Below are 21,933 nucleotides of genomic sequence, written 5' to 3'. Positions count from 1 at the left end.
TGGAGTTGGCCTTTAACAATTTTGTTTGTTTTTTGTAGAACAGCAGTTATTTTTGTTTATTTTTAAAATGTTCTGTTATAGTAATTTATGGAATGTTCATTGTGATGTTCTAGTTGCTGAAATGGAAGGGGAGACTGACAGCATCAGCGCCTTGTGCTCCCAGATAACCAATACATTTAGCGCACCATCAGAAGACCCATTCACATCAGCTCCGATGACCAAACCAACCACTCCTCAATCTCCACCATTTGAAGGTCTGTACTGGATGGTGTGCATTACTGTTTCTATGTCTAACTAATGTATGTTATAGTTGTATGTTTGTTTTATTACTGCTTATTGGTGAGACCTAATACAGTTTTCTTACTAGTTAGAGCTGTGTTACCTTTAAGCTGCAAGAAATAGTAGTGTTCCCATTACTCTTAATAGAACAGGGACACCATTGCACCAAGTCTAGAGTGGCAATACTGCTGCATTCTGAACACAGCTGCTCAGCATTGGCACCATTCAGAGAATGCTTTGCATTTACTAAATGCGCAGTTGACACCTGGGTTACTGTGTATTTCTTCATGGACATGCTTACCCTATTTCCGCACTCTGCTCTGTGTGAACACCATAGGGGAATGTTCTCGGCAATAACAATGGCAAAAGCCAGGTGCAAAGGAGCTGCAGAAAAAAGTTAAGGCAAACATTCGCTTTGCCAAAGGCCTGCAAAACACTTGCCCTGGAGCAGGACCCTATATCAACATCAGTCTCTGCATCCAATTCTAGCTTTGCCTCAGACATGCAACAAGCAGCCTATCTGACCAGGCAGATTTTTCTGCAAAAATGCCAGATTTTCTAGCACAACTAACGGATTTAATACAGTCATCATTGTCCACGGCACAAAAGTGCCAAGCTTCCTCTCCAACCCTGCTGTCTCTGCCCGAGTTGGAAAATGAATTGCCACTCTTAGAGGATGGAGGCATTGAGGGGGAATGAAGAGGGCCCAGAGACAGTGTTAGAGGTGGCTATGGAAGATTCTCTGCCTCTTACACCTGATATATCTTAATGGGATATGCTTGGCAGTGTAGAAATGTACACTTCTGCTCTATGCATAAAAGAAACCTGCTAAGTTAAGACATTCCCCATTCATGACAAAATAGAATGGGCAATTTATGACAATTGAGATAACCCTGAAAAGATTTTTACCCCCTGAGAATGATTGCTGATCTTGCTCTATCCAGTGTAAAGAGTTCACTAAAAAGAGAAAAAAAAAGTCTGTTTTAGTAGTAGATCCTGGTGTCTGTCTTATAATATCCTAATGTTCCTAATGTATCCTAATAATGTTCCTATAGATGTATTTTCATTTAAAAATTTACTGACAGAAAATTTGAGATCACTTTTAAAGATATTCTTTAAAGTGGTTGTAAACCCTTACATATACCCAGCGAAGTGAGTGGCCTTAGGTGATACACAGAGATGAAAGAAAAAATGGAAGGTTCTGAAACCCTTTTCCTTGAGAGCTTCTACCTCCTTTTGATATGTGTGCTTTCCTCATTCTCCTCTGGCTTCAACTTCAAAGCCTATCAATCCTTTCATTCGATGCAAGACTTGGAACCCAAAACCCTTTTCAGAATGAAGGGACATCTGTTTGCCTTTCTCTAGGTTGGACATCCCAGACTTGTGGGTTAAATCTGTGGTTTCAAAGGGGTACAAAATAAAGTTCAAAACCTTACACCCTCATCGCTTGCTTCTCTCAAACCAACAGAAATTTTCTCATGGACAGTCAGATCTGCAGACTGTTCTGAACTATTAATTCTTCTGGAAGACAGATTCAAAGGATTCTATTCAAAGGGTATTCATCCTTTCCTGGACCTGAAATCCCTAAACAAGTACCTTCACATTTCAAAGTTTTGCATGGGCTACTTCCAAGATGAGCTACATCCAAGATGCTTATCTACATATTCTATTTTTCATTCTCATTTACCCAGCTCATCAGTGATGCCTGCATTTGCAGTAGGATGCAGACTTTTGCAGTCTGTAGCACTGCCATTTGGCCTATGCTCTGCAGCTAGAGTATTTTTCACAAAGGTACTCATAGATCTTCTTGCCCTCATAAGGCATTCAGGTAACAGGGTTCCTATGAAAACTTCTGAAGTACACATCTCTCTTTCAACTATCTGCAAAAATCCAAAGGACTGTTCAGATTCTTCAGGCCTTTAGGTGGGCAGAAAACCTCAAAGGTCTGTGTAAAAATATGCTGCTGATTCGTATATACCAAAAAAAAAAAAAAAATCTTAAAATACCAAATTAACATAATTCAGAATTGTGCTAACTGTAGACGTGTGTAATTATAATCCAACATCATTGCATTATAGTCCTTCATGTAAATGTCAATGAATAAAACTGATACAATTCACCAATCATCATCAAGTCAACATATACAATTCAATTTGCGAGATCAGATTGTGTGCTAGATACCTCCACCAAATCCCATTTGGTCACACACCTTATCAATTTACTCTTATTACAAAGGTTTTTGTGCACCTTTTAATCAAATTCATTGGACTCCCAATAACCCAGCTCGACTCTCCATGTCTCAAGCAATCCTCCAGAGAACTCTCACTCAGTAAATCCAGCAATCCTGTCCTCAGTTGACAAAGTATGGATCGGTGCTGAAAAGGATACAAAAACTGACATAGTGCTCACTGAGTTATTTTCATTAAGAAAAAAAAGTTTAAAAAATGCATTCCAACACTGCTCAGGTAGATGGCTGTAACACTGGCAATATACAAATAACAATTGCATGGAAACTTTTCACCCTACATATTAGGTCGTTCTGATGTCATCAGGGGCAGCTGGAAGAGTTGTTCAGGTTTTGGGCCTATCCATTTTGATCGAAAAACTTCTGGCTTAATTTTTCTCCTGCAAAAAAACTTTTATTCAAGTTGTTAAATAACAGCACTTTGTGGTTCCTTGGGATCTTAATTTTGGTTATTTCTGCCCTGCAGAAATCATCCTTTGGACCCAATGGGGAACTCCCTGTCAGATGTGTCTCTGAATGAACAGACCTCTATTGTAGGGAGCCATTCCTGATGCTCCACAAAAATATAGTAGTCTTGTGCCTGAAACCAACTTTCTGCCTGTGGTGCTATTTAACTTTCACTTTTAATGAAAGTTGTCTTTCCCTATTTATGCCCTGCTTCTAAGCACCCCAAAGAGATGGCTCTGACAACGTTCAGACAATGAAGAACAATCTTGACTTTTTTTTATAGAAGCTGTGGCTATAAACTCTAATTCTCTGTCTTGTCACAGTCTCACAAAGGACATCTTGCTTCAAAATCCACTATTGCCAGGTGGATAAGACAACTCCTTTCAAGAGCCTACACTCTAAAGAAGTGATGGTCAACTTGAAAATTATAGAGAACTTCAAGCTTGGCCCCTGACACACAGTAGCAACACATCTTCATGCATTGAAGTGCATTGCATCAGGTTAGGCAACATGTTAACAAAGAAAAAAAAATTGGCTAGAACGCATCCCATCACCCAAACATTTTGGTCTTGCAGCATTTTTTTGCAGTGTATCGCAGTGCACACTGAAGACGTTGAAGTACAGTAACCTCTGGGGGGCAGTGACTGCAGTATTAACCTCCAGCATTGGTTATTAGTGGACACAATAATACACTGCTCAAAAAAATTAAAGTAACACTTTTTTTAAAAACCTGGGATATTGATCTGGTCAGTTAAGTAGCAGAGGGGGTTAAGTTTCGGCTGCTTTGGTGTTAATGAAATGAACAGGTGCACTAGATGGGCAACAATGAGATGACCCCCCCCCCCCCCCTCCCAAAACAGGAATGGTTTTACAAGTGGAGGCCACTGACAACAATCTTTGTTTGTTTGTTTTTCCCCCTACTGATCTTTTTTGACTGTTTTTCACTAGTTTTGCATTTGGCTAGGGTCATTGTCACTACTGGTAGCATGAAGGTGATACCTGGACCCTACAGAGGTTGCACAGGCCGACCAACCCCTCCAGGATGGCATATCAATATGTGCCATTGCCAGAAGGTTTGCTGTGTCTCCCAGTACAGTCTCGAGCATGAAGGAGATTCCAGGAGACAGGCAGTTACTCTAGCAGAGCTGCACAGGGCTGTAGAAGGTCCTTAACCCATCTGCAGGATCAGTATCTGCTCCTTTGTGCAAGGAGGAACAGGATGAGCACTGCCATAGCCCTACAAAATTACCTCCAGCAGGCCACTGGTGTGAATGTCTCTGACCAGACAATCAGAAACAGACTTCATGAGGGTGGCCTGAGGGCCCAACATCCTCTAGTGGGCCCTGTGCTCACTGCCCACCACCATAGAGCTTGACTGGCATTTGCCATTGAACACCAGAATTGGCAGGTCTGCCACTGGCACCTTGTGCTTTTCACAGATGAGCAGGTGGACCCTGAGCACATGTGACAGATGTGAAAGAATCTGGAGAAGACGTGGACAACGTTATGTTGCCTGTAACTTCATTCAGCATGACCGTTTTGGTGGTGGGTCAGTGATGTTTTGGGGAGGCATATCCACGGAAGGACACACAGACCTCTACAGGCTAGACAATGGCACCCTGACTGCCATTAGGTATCGGAATGAAATCCTTGGAACCATTGTCAGACCCTATGCTGGTGTAGTGGGTCTTGAGTTCTTCCTGGTGCAGTACAATGCCCGGCCTTATGTGGCGAGAGTATGCAGCCAGTTCCTGGAGGATGAACGAATTGATACCATTAAATGGCCCCCACACTCCCCTGACCTAAATACATTTGAAATTTTGGCCTATATTATGTTTATTTTGTGGTTTGTATGTTGAAATGGATTGTATCAAACAACGTTCAGTTCTGCTTATTACCACCATTGTGTTTATAAGTCACTGGTAATGCAGTGTTCATGCATAATAAGCACAGTTTAATATGGTCTTAAAGGCATCTCAAATGCATGCTCTGTTCCCTGATAATATGCGGTCTTCGATTTGCTCCTGAGTCTGATGCTTATTAATATGAACACTGTGTGGGCGAAGCACAGAGAAGAATTTTGGGATGTCACAGAAGGATATGCCATTGCAGTCAGTGCTTCCCAGCTGCCCAACTGGTGAACTTGCCCCAGTGATTAAATTACCTTTTCACCTATGCACAGTAAGTGGATGTTCTCCATGGGGAGTAATTGTCCCAAGCTGCTAGAGACAAGTGTGCCTCTCAATTACAGTAACAAAGTTAGATTTTGTAACTGTTTTAGATTGCTGTGGAAAATGGCCAATAAAAAATTGGACTTTCTCTACATACTTACCTGTAAAATTCCTATTCTTGGATGTCAGGGCACAGAGCAGGCTATTCATGACTGTGTGGGTTATATGCCACCTATAGGTGAATGGACACTGGCCAACCAATCAGAGAGGAGTCCTCCTCTTTGTAACCCCTCCTACACAAGTAAGCAATGAAATTCCAGAAAGAGGGGAGGGACCTCTGTCCCATGATGTACTTCAAGAAATTAATTTTATAGGTAAGCATGTAGAAAAAAAAATCTAATTTTCTTTATAGTACATCACGGGACACAGAGCATATTCATGACTATGTGGGTTCCCCACAGCAATTAAAATTTTGAGGGGAAGGTGACACCATAATAGCCATCGCCAACAATCCCACAGAAAAAACTTACTCATCTGTTCGCAAGACGCTGTGACCAAAGGCAGAGTCCTCTGCAGCCCTAACATGCACCTTATAGAACTTTATGAACGTGTGAACCGAAGCCCATGTAGCAGCCCTGCAAATCTGAGCAACTGACACCTGATGACGGATTGCCTAAGACGTCCCTGCTCTCCTGGTAGAATGTGCGCTTGCCTGAAAGGGTGGGACCTTACCTTTCAAACCATAGGCTTGAATGATCAACTGGCGAATCCAATGTGAAATAGTCGCTTTGAATGCCGCCTGCCCCTTCCTGGAGCCCTCAGGCAGCACAAAGAGAGCATCCGACTTCCTAATCTGCGTCATCAACTTCAGGAAGTCCCCTTATAACGCGTACCACATCCAAGGTATGCAAGGATCTCTCCCTTGTCAGCTGCAGCCTAGGAAAATATGAAGGCAGAACAATGTCCTGATTGAGATGAAATCTAGAAACCACCTTTTGGTTAAAAAAAAAAAAACAAAAAACGGTTGAGCTCACAATACCACCCTATCTTGATGCAAAATCAGATAAGGTTCTTTACAAGAAAGAGCTGCAAACTCCGACACACTTCTTGCAGAAGTGATTGCCACTAGGAACAAAACCTTCTTGGTCAACAGGACTAGCGGAATCTCCCAAATAGGCTCAAAACTGCCTGGTTCTCCTCCAGCTGAGACCCTTCAGATAGAGAATCTACTGCCTGACCTTCTTCCAGGTCCTCTAATGCCTCTTCATCCTCTGGTTCAATCCACTCTTGTTCAAGGACTGGTGGATCCGGTGAATGGGATCTCTTCCGCTTCTTAATCACCTGAGAAATGGATGCAGTCATTCCTATGATCATATCTTCTAAACCTGCTAAGGCTGAAGCAAGACCCTCTTTGGTTACATGTGCTAAAGCGGATGCCCCAGCAGTAGCCAAAATGCCAGACAAACGTAGTGGCTTAGACTGCCCAGATGCTCCTGGCTTTCCAGGAGAGATAACAGCGCAACTTCGAATAGGTTCTTCTAGACCTGATGGTGCACATGTGCCCTTTCCTGCTGTGCCTCCCCCACCCCCCTTTCTGGAAGACATCCCATCCTACAGTGCTCAATCTGAATTAAATACAGATAGAAACAAATAGTGTTTCCAGGATACAGCTATGCCAGGTAGTGTGACCAAAAACACTGCAACTGCTGATTTCCATGGACTCACATACCCACTGAATATCCTTCTGTGTCCCAGCCACCTCCAGCTGCAGCAACCCCACGTGTGCCCAGGAACACTGGATACATAAATATGGTCGACTTCCTCTTCCGGCTGTTTCTGCACATGCGCACACGAACGTATACTCGCCCCTTCTGGGGGCGCGTGCCTCATGGCCGTAGATGGCTGTCTTTACGTCAGGCTGCACCCGCTAGAGGCAGCAAAAAGTCCAGGCAAGCTTTAGGACAATGAAGTACTCCCCCTAGTGGAAACCTTCGCCAACAAGGGACAAACTGTGTATTTGATTTTTCTTACATTTCCCTTTTCCTTCTTGGAAAAGAGGAGGCATCTTACCATTTCCGCTGCAGTACTCCGTATTACACCAAGAGTCCAACCTTCACCCATCACGGCGGGCCTTGTCATGTAGACCTTCAAGGACTCTGTCCCCATGCTGTGGGGCCAATGCCTCTGACCCATACAGCACCCTGCTGGAAAACACCTTGGTCAGACTTAATACTGCACAAGGTTCCATTTACGCAGGGTCCAGCAACACCTTCAGTGACCATCTACCTTACAGACACTTTTTTAAAAACTGAGGTACTCCCTGTGTAGGAGGGATTTTATAGGGGAGGACTCTTCTCTGGTTGTCCAGTGTCCATTCACCTATAGGTGGCATATAATCCACATAATCACGAATAGCATGCTCTATGTTCCGTGATGTATGATAAAGAAACTTTATTTTAACTTTTTATTTACCCCGCTATACTTACTGCATGGTTATTTTGTACAACCCCAGTTCTAAAAAAGTTGGATGTTGCATAAAATCTACATTAAAACATTCTGCAATGGCTTACAAATCTCATAAAATATTTTTGTCACAATAGAAAACATATCAAGTTTTAAACTGAGCAAATGTACCATTTTAGGAAGAAACCATGTATTTCTGAAATTGGTGGCAACAACACATCTCAAAAAAAGTTTTTGTACGGGGCCAAATTTATCATGTTGTAGCATTTCCTCTTCATTTAACATCAGTCTGTAAATATCGGGGAACTGAGGAGACCAATTAGTGGAGTTTTGGGAGAAGAATGTTGTCCTATTCTTGCCTGTTATAGGTTTCCTACTGCTCAACAGTCCTGGGTCGTCTTTTGTCGTATTTTTTTCCCTTCAAGATGCGCCAAGTAAGGTCTGGACTGCAGCTAGGCCAGTCAACTACTTGCCCTCTAGAGGATTTACCCCCCTTCCTGACCAGGCCATTTTTTTGCAATACGGCGCTCCGTTACTTTAACTGACAATTGCGCGGTCATGCAACGCTGCACCCAAATTAAATTTGATCGCTTCTACACTTTTTTTTGTTGGTCTTCTTTTGTTTATATCACAAAAAAAAAGTCAATTTTGAAAAAAAAAAAACCCACAAGATCGTTTAATTTTTGTTATAAAACATATCCAGTAAAAAAAAAAAAAAAAATTCATCATAAATTTAGGCCAAAATGTGTACTGCTACATGTCTTTCCAAAACAAAAAAAAAATTGGTTTACGTGAAAGTTATAGTGTCTATAAATGGTAGTTTGTGTGTGTGTGTATATGTATATGTGTGTGTATGTATATATGTCAGGTCCATAAATATTGGGACATCGACACAATTCTAACATTTTTGACTCTATACACCACCACAATGGATTTGAAATGAAATAAGCAAAATGTGCTTTAACTGCAGACTGTCGGCTTTAATTTGAGGGAATTTACATCCAAATCAGGTGAACGGTGTAGGAATTACAACAGTTTGCATGTGTGCCTCCCACTTGTTAAGGGACCAAAAGTAATGGGACAGAATTATAAATCAAACTTTCACTTTTTAATACTTGGTTGCAAATCCTTTGCAGTCAATACAGCCTGAAGTCTCGAACGCATAGACATCACCAGATGCTGGGTTTCATCCCTGGAGATGCTCTGCCAGGCCTCTACTGCAACTGTCTTCAGTTCCTGCTTGTTCTTGGGGCATTTTCCCTTCAGATTTGTCTTCAGCAAGTGAAATGCATGCTCAATCGGATTCAGGTCAGGTGATTGACTTGGCCATTGCATAACATTCCACTTCTTTCCCTTAAAAAAACTCTTTGGTTGCTTTTGCAGTCTGCTTTGGGTCATTGTCCATCTGCACTGTGAAGCGGCGTCCAATGAGTTCTGAAGCATTTGGCTGAATATGAGCAGATAATATTCCCGAAACACTTCAGAATTCATCCTGCTGCTTTTGTCAGCAGTCACATCATCAATAAATACAAGAGAACCAGTTCCATTGGCAGACATACATGCCCACGCCATGACACTACCACCTCCATGCTTCACTGATGAGGTGGTATGCTTAGGATCATGAGCAGTTCCTTTCCTTCTCCATACTCTTCTCTTCCCATCACTCTGGTACAAGTTGATCTTGGTCTCATCTGTCCATAGGATGTTGTTCCAGAACTGTGAAGGCTTTTTTAGATGTCGTTTGGCAAACTCTAATCTGACCTTCCCGTTTTTGAGGCTCACCAATGGTTTACATCTTGTGGTGAACCCTCTGTATTCACTCTGGTGAAGTCTTCTCTTGATTGTTGACTTTGACACACATACACCTACCTCCTGGAGAGTGTTCTTGATCTGGCCAACTGTTGTGAAGGGTGTTTTCTTCACCAGGGAAAGAATTCTTCGTTCATCCACCACAGTTGTTTTCTGTGGTCTCCGGGTCTTTTGGTGTTGCTGTGCTCACCGGTGCGTTCCTTCTTTTTAAGAATGTTCCAAACAGTTGTTTTGGCCACGCCTAATGTTTTTGCTATCTCTCTGATGGGTTTGTTTTTTCAGCATAATGATGGCTTGCTTAACTGATAGTGACAGCTCTTTGGATCTCATCTTGAGAGTTGACAGCAACAGATTCCAAATGCAAATAGCACACTTGAAATGAACTCTGGACTTTTTATCTGCTCATTGTAATTGGGATAATGAGGGAATAACACACACCTGGCCATGGAACAGCTGAGAAGCCAATTGTCCCATTACTTTTGGTCCCTTAACAAGTGGAAGGCACATATGCAAACTGTTGTAATTCCTACACCGTTCACCTGATTTGGATGTAAATACCCTCAAATTAAAGCTGATAGTCTGCAGTTAAAGCACGTCTAGTTTGTTTCATTTCAAATCCATTGTGGTGGTGTATAGAGCCAAAAATGTTAGAATTTTGTCGATGTCCCAATATTTCTGGACCTGACTGTGTGTGTGTGTGTGTGTGTGTGTGTGTATACACACACACACACACGTAGAGGCAGCATAGGAACAAAAAATTCAAAAGAAATGCATGTCTAACAAATTATGCACTGATTTGTATGTTCATGAGGGAAATATGTATGTATGTGTATACACACACACACACTCTCTCTCTCTCTCTCTCTCTCTCTCTCTCTCTCTCTCTCTCTCTCTCTCTCTCTCTCTCTCTCTCTCTCTCTCGTGCTGATCAGCGACTTACAGTGGGACTGCGGTGGCCATTCTGGCACGAACTGCCAGTGACATTAATACAGTGCTAAAAACAAGCAATGACACTGGGCAGGAAGGGTTTAACATCTGGGGTTATCAAAGGGTTAACTGTGTGCTGTTTTACTGTGTAAGCATGCTGCTTTGTATTCCTCTGCATAGCAGAGCAAAACAAAGCAGCATGCTGGAGCTGACAGGGGAGAGTTCTGTATTGTTTACATGCAGACCTCTCCTCTGTCAGTGTTCAGTGATCACCGGGTGCCAGCAGAGAATCTCCAGCCGGGACCTGGTCATTGACAGCCATATCTGCCTAGGGCGGTATGCCCGTCCCCTACCCAGAATTTCAAAATCATGTATGTGTGTATATATGATTTATGTATGTATATGATATATGTATATATTTGTACTCTAGGACAGCAGGGAAGTGGTAAAGTACCTGGACAGCCTGGCTTCATAGTAGAAGATTCAATATGCAGTTTAGCATTGTCCTGCTGAACTTTGCAAAGCCTTTCCTGAAAAAGATGTGTCTGGATGGCAACATATGCTGCTCTAAAACCTGGATATATTTTTCAGCATTGATAGTGCAAATAGAATGAGAAGCTTGTACATCTGGAAAGGCACCAATGCACCCCCATACCATCAGGCTTTTGAATTGAATGCTGATAACAAACTGGAAGGTCCCTCTTCTCTTTAGTCTAGAGGACGTGGCCCCAATGTTTGTAAAAAAAAAATAACATTTCTATTTATCTGCCCAGTTTTCCACTTTGCAACAGACCATTTTAAATACGCTTTGGCCTAGCAAAGATGGAAACATTAATGCACCCTGTTAAGATATGGCCTCTTCTTTGCATGATAGAGCTTTAACTTGCAATTTTTTATTTTACAGCGAGCGGTGTTAAGACATTTTTTTTTATTTTTAAAGTATTCCTGAGCTGATGCAGTTACAGTGGATATAAAACAGGGGTGGGCAAACTTTTTGACTTGAGGGCCGCAATGGGTTCATATATTGGACCCGGGGGCCGGACCAAGAGTAGATGAATGATGTGTATGTGTCATCCATAGTAAGTATAGTAATATTCCCCCATAGTAAGCATAGTAATTCATCCCCCATATAGTAATTCATCCCCCCTATAGTAATTCATCCCCCCTATAGTAATTCATCCCCCCTATAGTAATTCATCCCCCCCTATAGTAATTCATTCCCCATATTAATTCATCCCCCATATTAAGTCCCCAAGTCCCCCCTGTGTCACTTACCTTTGCTCCGCACGTTCCTCTCGCCGTGTTTCCACGCCGTTCCGGTGTAGCATGAAAATCTGTCTCCTATGAGGATCTGTCCCCCTCGACGTATCTGCGCATGTGCCAGTTTCAGGCATTAGCAGCCGATCGGCGATCTCCGGCACATGCGCAGATACGTCGAGGGGAACAGATCCTCATAGGAGACAGATTTTCATGCTACACCGGTCTATAGGGCGGACTGTGAGAGGAGCCTAGCGGGAGCCTAGCTCCGCGGGCCGGATTTAAAAGGTCCGCCGGGCCGTATACGGCCCATTGCTGATATAAAGTCTACACACCCCTGTTACATCACAGAAGCCTGACATTTTAAAACAAATTGAGACAAAGATTAAATAATTTCAGAACTTTTTCCACCTTTAATGTGACCTATAAACTGTACAACTCCATTCAAAAACAAACAAATCTTTTAGGGGGGGTAAGTAAAAATAAAAAACTAAAATGATGTGGTTGCATAAGTGTGCACACCCTCTAACTGGGGATGTAGCTGTGTTCAGAATTAAGCAATCATGTTAAATAGGAGTCGTTACACACCTGCTATCATTTAAAGTGCCTCTGATTAACCCCAAATAAAGTTCAGCTGTTCTAGTAGGTCTTTCCTGACATTTTCTTAGTCGCATCCTACAGCAAAAGCCATTGTCTGCAGAGAGCCTCCAAAGCATCAGAAGGATCTCATTGTTAAAAGGTATCAGTCAGGAGAAGGATACAAAGGAATTTCCAAGGCATTGGGTACATGGAACACAGTGAAGACTGTCGTCATAAAGTGGAGAAAATATGGTGCAACAGTTACATTACCAAGAACTGGACGTCCCTCCAAAATTGATGAAAAGACGAGAAGAAAACTGGTCTGGGAGGCTGACAAGAGGCCTACAGCAACATTAAAGGAGCTGCAGGAATATCTGGCAAGTACTGGCTGTGTGGTACATGTGACAACAATCTCCCGTATTCTTCATATGTCTGGGCTATGGGGTAGAGTGGCAAGACTGAAGTCTTTTCTTACGAAGAAAAACATCCAAGCCCGGATAAATGTTGCAAAAACCATCTGACGTCTCCCAAAAGCATGTGGGAAAATGTGTTCTGGTCTGATAAAACCAAGGTTGAACTTTTTGGCTAAAAGATATGTTTGGCGCAAAAACAACACTGCACGTCACTAAAAGAACACCATACCCACAGTGAAGCATGGTGGTGGCAGCATCTTGGTTTGGGGCTGTTTTTCTTCAGCTGGAACTGGGGCCTTAGCCAAGGAAGAGGGAATTATGAACAATTCCAAATACCAGTCAATACTGGTACAAAACCTTCAGGCTTCTGCTAGAAAGCTGAACATGAAGAGGAACTTCATCTTTCAGCATGCAAATGACCCAAAGAATACATCCAAATCAACAAAGGAATGGCTTCACCAGAAGAATAAAGTTTTGGAATGACCCCACCAGAGCCCAGACCTGAATCTGATGGAAAATCTGTGGGGTGATCTGAAGAGGGCTCCTCGCAATCTGCAATATTTGTCCACTCTTCCTGTAAAAACACTCCAAATCTGTCAAAGTCCAGATGTGCCACGCATACCCAAAAAGACTGAGTACTGTAATAAAGTCAAAAGGTGCTTCAACAAAGTATTAGTTTAAGGGTGTGCACACTTGCGCAACCATATTATTTTAGGTTTTTATTTTTACTTCCCTCCACTTAAAAGATTTCAGTTTGTTGTTCAACTGAATTGTACAGTTTATAGGTTACATTAAAGGTGGGCAAAGTTCTGAAATGTATTTCTTTGTCATTTTTTTACACAGAAACCTGGCATTTTAACCGCTTCCCTTCCACCCTATAGCAGTAATACTGCTACAGGGCAGCACGGGTGTGCAAAATCACGTGTTTGTATATAAACGTGATTTTGCATTTCCTGGTAGGGGGCACATGCCCTACCCATGCCGCTATTCGCGGCCTCGGCTGTCAGTCACCGGGTCCCGGCCGGTGATTGCTCCCCGGCACCCGGTGATTGAGGAGCATTACCGACGGAGGGAGAGAACTGTAAGTAAACAATACAGTTCTCTCTTCTGTCAACTCCTGCACACTGCTATGCATGGCTTTGCATAGTAGAGCCATGAAAAGCAGTGTGCTTAAAGTGAAGCACACATAGTATACAGTAAAACACACAGTTAACCCTTTGATCGCCCCAGATGTTAACCCTTTCTTGCCCAGTGCCATTAGTACAGTGTTAGTGCTTTTTATTAGCACTGATCCAAATCCACCCCCCCCCCCCCGTGTCAGAATGCCCACCGCAGTCCCGTTATAAGTCACTGATTGCCGCCATTACTATTAAAAATGTAAAAAAGTCCCAGTATATATATCGCCATTTGTAAATGCTATAACTTTCACAAATTTTACTAGATATGTTTTATAGCAGAAAGTAAAAAAAAATTTTTTTTTTTCTCAAAATGTTTTTTTTTTTTTTTTTTTTTTTTTTTTTTTTAATAGTGCAAAAAATAACTGCATGGGCAATCAAATACCACCGAAAGAAAACTCTATTTATGAGAAACAAAGGACCTAAGTTCCATTTGAGTGCAGCACTGCATGACCGCACAGTTGTCAGTTATAGTAACACAGTGCCATAACGCAAAAAATGGCCTGGTCAGAAAGGGGGGGGGGGGAGATAAATCTTTTGGAGAGAAAGTGGTATAACGGGTGTGTAGACTTTTTATATCCACTGTATGTCCATCAGAGCATCATGCCTGTTTTTGCTATTATGTACTCTAGATGATATATTTAAAGTGTTTGCAGTTTTTCTCTGGAAAACATTATGAAATTTGTTTAAAGTGTTCTTAAACCCACAACAGTAAAATCAGTCTGTGTATGCAGTAAAGCATGCTCGTTATACTCACTGTGGAACCTAAGGGGTAATCCTCTGCATTGTATAAAAAGTCAGACTGAGCCTGTAGCCATTCTGCACATGCTCAGTTTAGTGTGTATTGCTAGAGAGGCTTTTTTTTTTCCTTGGGAGAGTGCATGTGATCAGCACAGGTTCAATCAGCACTATCCAGAGGTCAGGGGTTTTGCATCCTCCTAGAGCAGAAAGAAAACTCCTCCTCCAAGCTTTAACCAGTGCTCTTCTGAACACTGATTTAAGTCACAAGACTGCTTTATCTGCTGAGGAGAAAAGGTATTTAGCAATTTATATTTATTAAAATAATTGCATTTCCATTTTCTGTGTACGGTGGGAGATCAGATATAGTGAAAGCAGGGTGCTGGGTTTAGTAACACTTTAACCTAATTAGTTCCAGCTCTTCCTTGTTAGTACCACTTACTTTGCCAGCCTTTTGTTGCCCTTCCCAACTTTTTTGAGACTTATTGCTGCCATCAATCTCAAAATTACTTTATTTTTTTTTTCTTAATGGTACATTTTCTTAATTTTATATATTTTATCTTTTCTATTTTTTCTTGTTCATGAAATAAGGGTTTATGAGATTTGCAAATCATTGCATTATGTTATGTAGATTTCAGGCAACATCTCGATTTTTTTGGGATCTGGGGTTGTAGGTCTTTGAATTAACTGCATTTTATTGATCAAGGGCTTCTCTACTAAACATTTAAATTTCCATGTTATGTTGGTACTATTTTCTTAATGTGCATGACTCAGCTGAAACTAACACACTTGCTTGTTGTCATTTTTAGTAAATGGCACCACTTCTGCATTCACATTGCCTGCCCCTAAACCTGTACCAGTCACTGTGGCACCCTCAGCAGCACCAGTTCGGGAGACCAATCCATGGGCACATGCGCCTACAGCTGCTGCCTCACAAGTTACTAGCACAGGAGCAGCACCTGTAGCCCCAGTAGTAGGTAAGATGAGAGACCACAAGCTTATTGGAACAATCCATGTTTACTATGATAGTACCTAACATTACTCGCAAACAGAAAAAAGCCCAGGAGATGAATTGTGTGTTTAAAAAAAAATTAAAGTGGTATTCATTTCCCCTTTAAAAAAAAAAAAAAACCTCATACATACCTGCTCTATGCAGTGGTGTTTTGCACAGAGCAGCCCCGTTTCTTCTTTTTTTGGGTCCCCCGCCGAAGTTCCTGGCTGCTCCCCCTTGACCAGTGACCCAATAGCAAGCCACTTGCAATGGGGGCACTGGTGCATGCTCACTCTTGAGCCTGGCTCTGTGCGTCCATAAGACACATAGAGCCACAGCTTGGCCTTGTCCCTCTCTCTCTCTCTCTCATTGGCTCACTGGCTGTGATTGACAGCAGTGGGAGCCAATGGCTTCCGCTGTTGTCTTGGCCAGTGAGGAGAGGGAGTTCCAGAACAGCTGGGGCTGGATCGAGCGGGGGCTCAGGTGAGTGTAAGGGGGGCTGGGAGAAGAGCAGAACACGTTTTTTACCTTCATGCATAGAACATTTTGATTTGCTGATTTATAGAACATTTCGATTGCTGATTTATAAGCCTGTAGTCTGTCAGTTAGCAGCTGGCTACACCTAGTCCTGCACGCTGCTTTCTGCTATAAAAATATGCCACTGCTTTTACATGGGGCTGTCCCATGTCCCATCTTACTACTGTGACTGAGCAGCCATTAGGAGGAGTGCCCTCCAAGTGCTATAGGAGGGAGCACGGTCCTCTTCCCAAGGGTCACATTTGGACCTCTTTCCTGTCACAGCAGCTGAGCTATCAAGGAAGGTAGGACAATGTGCATGCATGGCCCTCCAAAAAAATATGGTTCCCCATCCTATAGTGATGGGGATCGCTTGTAATGACTGCTCAAAACAGTGGTAAGACTTGACTGAAACTGCAACTGCTTTAGGTGACTCAATTATTTGTGAATTTGGCCGACAGGTCTGTTGCCAGAGGAAAAGCATGGTTGTAAGATCTGATCAGCACAGGGCACAATGGTGTAGTGTGATTGCATTGTGTTTTTGTTTTTTTTAAATAAATAAAAGTTAGAACTAAGCATTTAAGTAATGGTCTGTAAGATGTTTGATAAACCTTTTTTTTTTTTTCTTCTCGTGTACTCTTTTGCAGGACCCGAGTTCACATCTAGTTCAGCTGTAGTCCAGTCGAACCACAAGCGAACTCCTTCAGAGGCAGACCGCTGGCTTGACGAGGTGTCTAAAACCGTTAAAGCTCAGCAACGCCAGTCCCCTGTGCCTGTTCCTGTCCCTGCCCCTGCCCCTGTGCTCCAGCCTCAACCCATACTACAACCTGTTGTTGCCGCTGCACCAAGTTCCACTCAGTCTTACTCAACAAATGCATTTATAACTCAACCTACAGTACCAGTTGCCATAGTTTCCTCTTTACCACCTACATTCATGCCTGTGCAGCAACCATACACTGTGGCTAATGGAATGAGCTATGCAGCCCCCAGTGTTCCTGTTGTTGGCATCACGCCTTCGCAAATGGTTGCGAACGTGTTTGGAGCTGCAGGTCACCCCCCTGTATTTCATCAGAAGCCTTCACCAGGTCTGGTCAAACAGCAGACATTTCCCACATATGAGACAAATAGCACCACTAGCAGTCCCTTCTTCAAGCCAGCTGTGAAGCAGCAAAATGGTTCAGTGGCATTCAATGGAGTAGAGAGCAGTGGCTGGGATTTGGGTGCCAAGCAACAAGGGCCACCATCAACCTCCGCTATTGACCCATTTGAGGCCCAGTGGGCTGCTTTAGAAAGCAAATCAAAGGCTCGTGGAAATCCATCACCAACAAACCCTTTCTCCAGCGATCTCCAAAAGACCTTTGAAATAGAACTATAAAGCAATGTCTAACATATTTGAGACTGGCCTAAGATTTCTGACACATTTTGCCATAAAAATTCTATGGGATATATAGGAAAAGGACCAATGATGGACATGAAAGCTGCAATAGTCACCAAATCTGTATTCAGTGAAGACCTGTGAGGAAAATCCAGTGTTCTTCCTCCTGATCAGTCATAGGCTTCCCTAACACAGCAAGTCAGAGAAGATTTTTTTATTGTGGTCATGAAGTTGAAAAGTCAAAATGTACTTTTTTCAGAATAAAAACATGGCCACAAACATGACATGACTCTCTGCAAAGCAGTATAGCAGTGCCTGAGCTTCCACAACAAAAGAGAATATATGTGTATATAAAAAATCAAGGGGTATAATACTTGGGGATATGTTCATCCCTGGTCTGCTTGGTACTTAGGGTTGTATTGCACGTCAGATCACTGAATTGCAGCCCTCTACTGGCAGATAAGGGAATAAAGCCAAAATCTTTATTTTTATGCATTACAAATATTTTAAATAGTTTTGGGTTAATTAATGGTTGTATAAGTTTGTAAGTAATATTGCCAAAGGTTAAAATAAAAGTTTGGATTCAGTTGCTAGTAACTGTAAATAATATTTGATTTAGCTGCTAATTCTTACATAAAAAAAAAAACTGGACTGCCTGTGGCTTTATCTTAAACTGGTATTTGTCACCTGCAGCTGTAAGTAGCACATAGGTTAAAGCGAACCAGTGCTTTTCACAAGAAGGACAAAGCAACAGGTTTGATTTAATGGCTACCCCACCAGCAGTTTAATCCCCCCTTTACTTTACTGCCCGCTTTTCCATTCAGCCTTCAGGAGTAAAGAGAGAGCCCTGGGTAAGTTGTAGGTCAGGACATGGAGCTCACATAGACTTACACCACCCCCATGTGAGTGCTCAATTCTCAGGTGGCCAATCACCATCACTGTCATGCAGGAGGAAGGGGAGTGAGTTGCATGCTCTCCTGTCATGTAGGAGGAAGGGGAGTTAGTTGCATGCTCTCCTGTCATGTAGGAAGAAGGGGAGTGAGTTGCATGCTCTCCTGTCATGTAGGAGGAAGGGGAGTGAGTTGCATGCTCCCCAGTCATGTAGGAGGAAGGGGAGTGAGTTGCACGCTCCCCGGTCATGTAGGAGGAAGGGGAGTTAGTTGCACGCTCTCCGGTCATGTAGGAGGATGGGGAGTGAGTTGCACGCTCCCCGGTCATGTAGGAGGAAGGGGAGTGAGTTGCATGCTCCCCGGTCATGTGGGAGGAAGGGGAGTGAGTTGCATGCTCCCCTATACCTGTAAGAATAGGGTATTTTCTTCACTCCTAGCTGAATGGAGAAGTGGGGACATGAAGCCAAGTGGAAGCAGCTGCAGGCACCAATATTAAAGGGAACCTGTTTCTTATACCTGCATGAGCAAAGCACTGATTCACTTTAGTCATAAACAGTGGAATAGCTTGTTCTATGGGGAAAGGGCAAATTTAAGAACAGTATTTGCTTGGTGTAAAAGCCATTGCAGACCTCTGTCTTTTTATTTTCTTTACACAATTCTATATTGCCTAAAATATATATATATGTATTACCTATGTATAAATGTTGTTACTTTTTGAAAAAATGCTGGTCTTGTTTTATATGTTTTATATATTTTATATATTAATATATATTTTATCATATATATTAATATATACAGCTTAGAGTTTTAATACCACTATGATCTAAATTGCACAGTATATCTACTTATAAAGCCTTTTTATTTTTTTTTCCCTTTGCCATTTTTTGCAATTTTTTTCCCCCCATTTTTTTGTTTCTTTTCTGTTCATTTCTTCATGCTATACCTCAGATCGCAGAGAATCATCTTTATCTGTGTTGGTCTTAGTTATATAAGTGTATAGTTGTACAGATTTACTTTAACAAAAATAAACTTTGGTGGTGGAAAATTATTTTATCCCAAAGTCTTTCTATGCCTGATTTTCCTTGTGTGGGACATTTTCCATTTCTCATATAGAAGTTAAGTGTGCATGTACATAAGTGTGCCCATTCACTGAATAAATTGAATGTGGAAGGGCATGTTACTTCAGTGGTGAAGAGCACAGAAAGGCACAATGGTGCAGTGCCGGCGATTGCTGAGGCAGGCTTTGATACAGTGGCAAATGAAGAAAGGGCCTGTTGAAGAGGTGGTGAAAGGGAGAGGATGAAGGTTGAGCATAGTGGTGTGAGAGTGGATTGGTGTGCAGGTGTGGTGCTGGGGATGGTTGTAGTCAGTGTAACACCAAATTTAGTCCTCCTGGACCACAGCGATTCTGGGGACTTAAGGTGTGTGTGTATGTATGTATGTGGATTAGTTGGGGGTGTAAGTACCTTTCTAATTTCTAGCCCTGTCAGCTCAAACCTATGTCCATAAATACTAGGTCCAGGTCTTGCTGTCTATGCATGGGCAGTAGAACCCTTTAGACTATGGATTTGGGAGATAGGTCAAACTCCTGGCCCCATAGAAGTGTATGGGGTTCTACTGCACACCTACACAGTCAGTGAGAGGTAGAAGACACACAAGCACCCTACCGTGCATCCCTGACTGTGGGCTTTCCTGCCTCCCAGCATCCCTGACACCACAGCATTCTGCCAGCCAACACTTGCTCCTACCTCTGTAAGTGAACCATTACCACTGCACTCATGATTTTGACACTCATTGCATCTGAACACCCTTGATACTTGATCTTTCTGTCAGCAATTCTGCAACTGGAGCTCCTCCTGTCCCTGCTCCCCCTTGCTACTTTTGCCTGGAATTTCTGGGCTTTCTGCCCACTTTCACCTTTCAAGTGCAACCTGTAGATGTCAGTGAGTCCTCTGGCGGCGTTGTATACATTGTGTGTGTTCTTGAAGAAAGAGGGTGCAGGTGTATACTCTTGGGCTGAGAGAGAGAGAGGGAAGCCAATTGCAGAACCCAGTTACCACCTCTATTACTATGAAACCCTTTTGATGAGGCTGCCATTTTCTAGAAGTCCAGTATCCAAATGTGTTTTGTGGAGGGTTTTTCGTGGTTTTCTTTCTTTTACTTTAAATCAAAAATGGGTAGCTAGTGTGAATGTATACTAAATGCAAGAGAAATGACCTGGAAAGTATAAGCAAACTTTATGCTTTCCTTATTAAGTTCTCCTGTGCTTAAATGTACTTGTGATTACACATGCTCACGTGTATTTAGACATGCTCAGTTATAAACTGCCCCTGTACACACAGAATTCTGTTTTCTCTAAACACAACAAAACTGATTGCAGCTAAATGCATGTAAACGCAGTGTGAATTTATGCCATTTAAAATCATTATGTACATTTATGTGTGTTAAGAAATGGCTTATAATTACACATTAAAGCATGTATGTCTTTGTCAGTGAGGCCTTAAAGCGCAACTTCAAGCAATCCCTTCTTGGTGATCCGTGTACATTGCAGGTATTTTAGCATGCTTGTTAAAGTCCTACCTCTTTCTGCTCTGAAGAAAAAGCTGTTTGTTCCACGGTGTCCTTCGATACTGATCCTGAATTGGAATAACTGATGCAATATAATCATCCGGTGCACTGTTTACATTCTATTAAGAAAAGCTGCAAGGGGGGTGCCTAAAATTTTACTTTGTATGATAGTTCAGACTTCTGGGAAAATCAGTGAGCCAATCACACAAGAAGGAATTGTATTTTGTACACCCAACAGTGCACCGAATTCCTCCAGGTTGCCATATTGCATTAAGTTTTGCAGAAAATTACAGCAGCTGCAGATTGTAAAGGAAACATTTGAAGTGAATTCTTTACAGGTTTTCAAAAAGAAAAAAGCAATGTCACAACTTATCTACTTGTATCTTATTATCTTGTGGAGGTAGGTATAAGAGTGAAAGTGGATGATGTGAAAGATCACTATGTTAGGTGTACAAGTACTACCGGTATGTTACCACCAAATGGTAATGTTAAGGTGTCAGTCTCAGGTTTTTGCAAACCTCCTATCGGAACATGGCCTATCTCAAGCAGGTGTAACGGAAAAGGTCCAACTTATCTGTACCTCCTACTATAGGGCTACCTGTGTGCATCAAACCGCTCATGAATGCGGATCGGATGGACTGCGGTCGTATAGCAGCCCTTTCCAGTGTCTGGATATTGTGTTGCAAACCACTACTAGACAGTGTCTTAAGATCTCTTTTAATGGATCACAGAGAGCTTGAGAGCACAGCTAGTTTTGGTGTGCCGTCTAGATTTATTTGCATTTTATTGTACACCTAGCAGATAGAATGCCAAAAAGTTTTTGTATTCTTGTGCAGTTCCAACTTCCACCAGATAGATGGCTCCCTTGATCTTTTTGGAATTTCCAGCAGGTATTGGAAGACAATGGAAACAACTTTTGGAAGTTTCTTAAATATTTGTGGGTGGAGTTACAGATCTCAATATGTTAAGATCCCAGACCGTAAACAATTTTCCATATAGGCCATCTTAACCTACACCAGTAAGGGCCCAAACTAATGGGACTTTAATTGTGCTCTAGCAGAATAATATACAAAAAGTTGCGATCCAAGAA

The 21,933-nt window shown here is 42.2% G+C and overlaps 1 protein-coding gene across 3 annotated transcripts in view; it reads left to right on the top strand.

The window, feature by feature from the left end:
* The window catches only part of NUMB (NUMB endocytic adaptor protein), a 162,386-nt gene extending 143,063 nt beyond the window's left edge, over positions 1-19,323 (top strand). For 2 of the 3 annotated variants that reach the window (XM_089686876.1, XM_089686875.1), the window contains 3 exons: positions 114-254; positions 15,313-15,480; positions 16,658-19,323. In XM_089686876.1, coding sequence (XP_089543002.1) covers positions 114-254; positions 15,313-15,480; positions 16,658-17,385 — 1,037 coding nt within the window. In that variant the 3' untranslated portion in view covers positions 17,386-19,323. The remainder of the gene's footprint in view (positions 1-113; positions 255-15,312; positions 15,481-16,657) is intronic. The other variant, XM_089686877.1, reaches the window with a different exon arrangement.
* The last annotated feature ends 2,610 nt before the right edge of the window (positions 19,324-21,933 follow it).

This window comes from Staurois parvus, unplaced genomic scaffold (assembly GCF_062004578.1).
Source record: "Staurois parvus isolate SC_StPar_1 unplaced genomic scaffold, SC_StPar_1.0 ptg000414l, whole genome shotgun sequence".
Taxonomy (NCBI): Eukaryota; Metazoa; Chordata; class Amphibia; order Anura; family Ranidae; genus Staurois; species Staurois parvus.
This window is presented reverse-complemented; position numbering and strand designations above follow the sequence as displayed.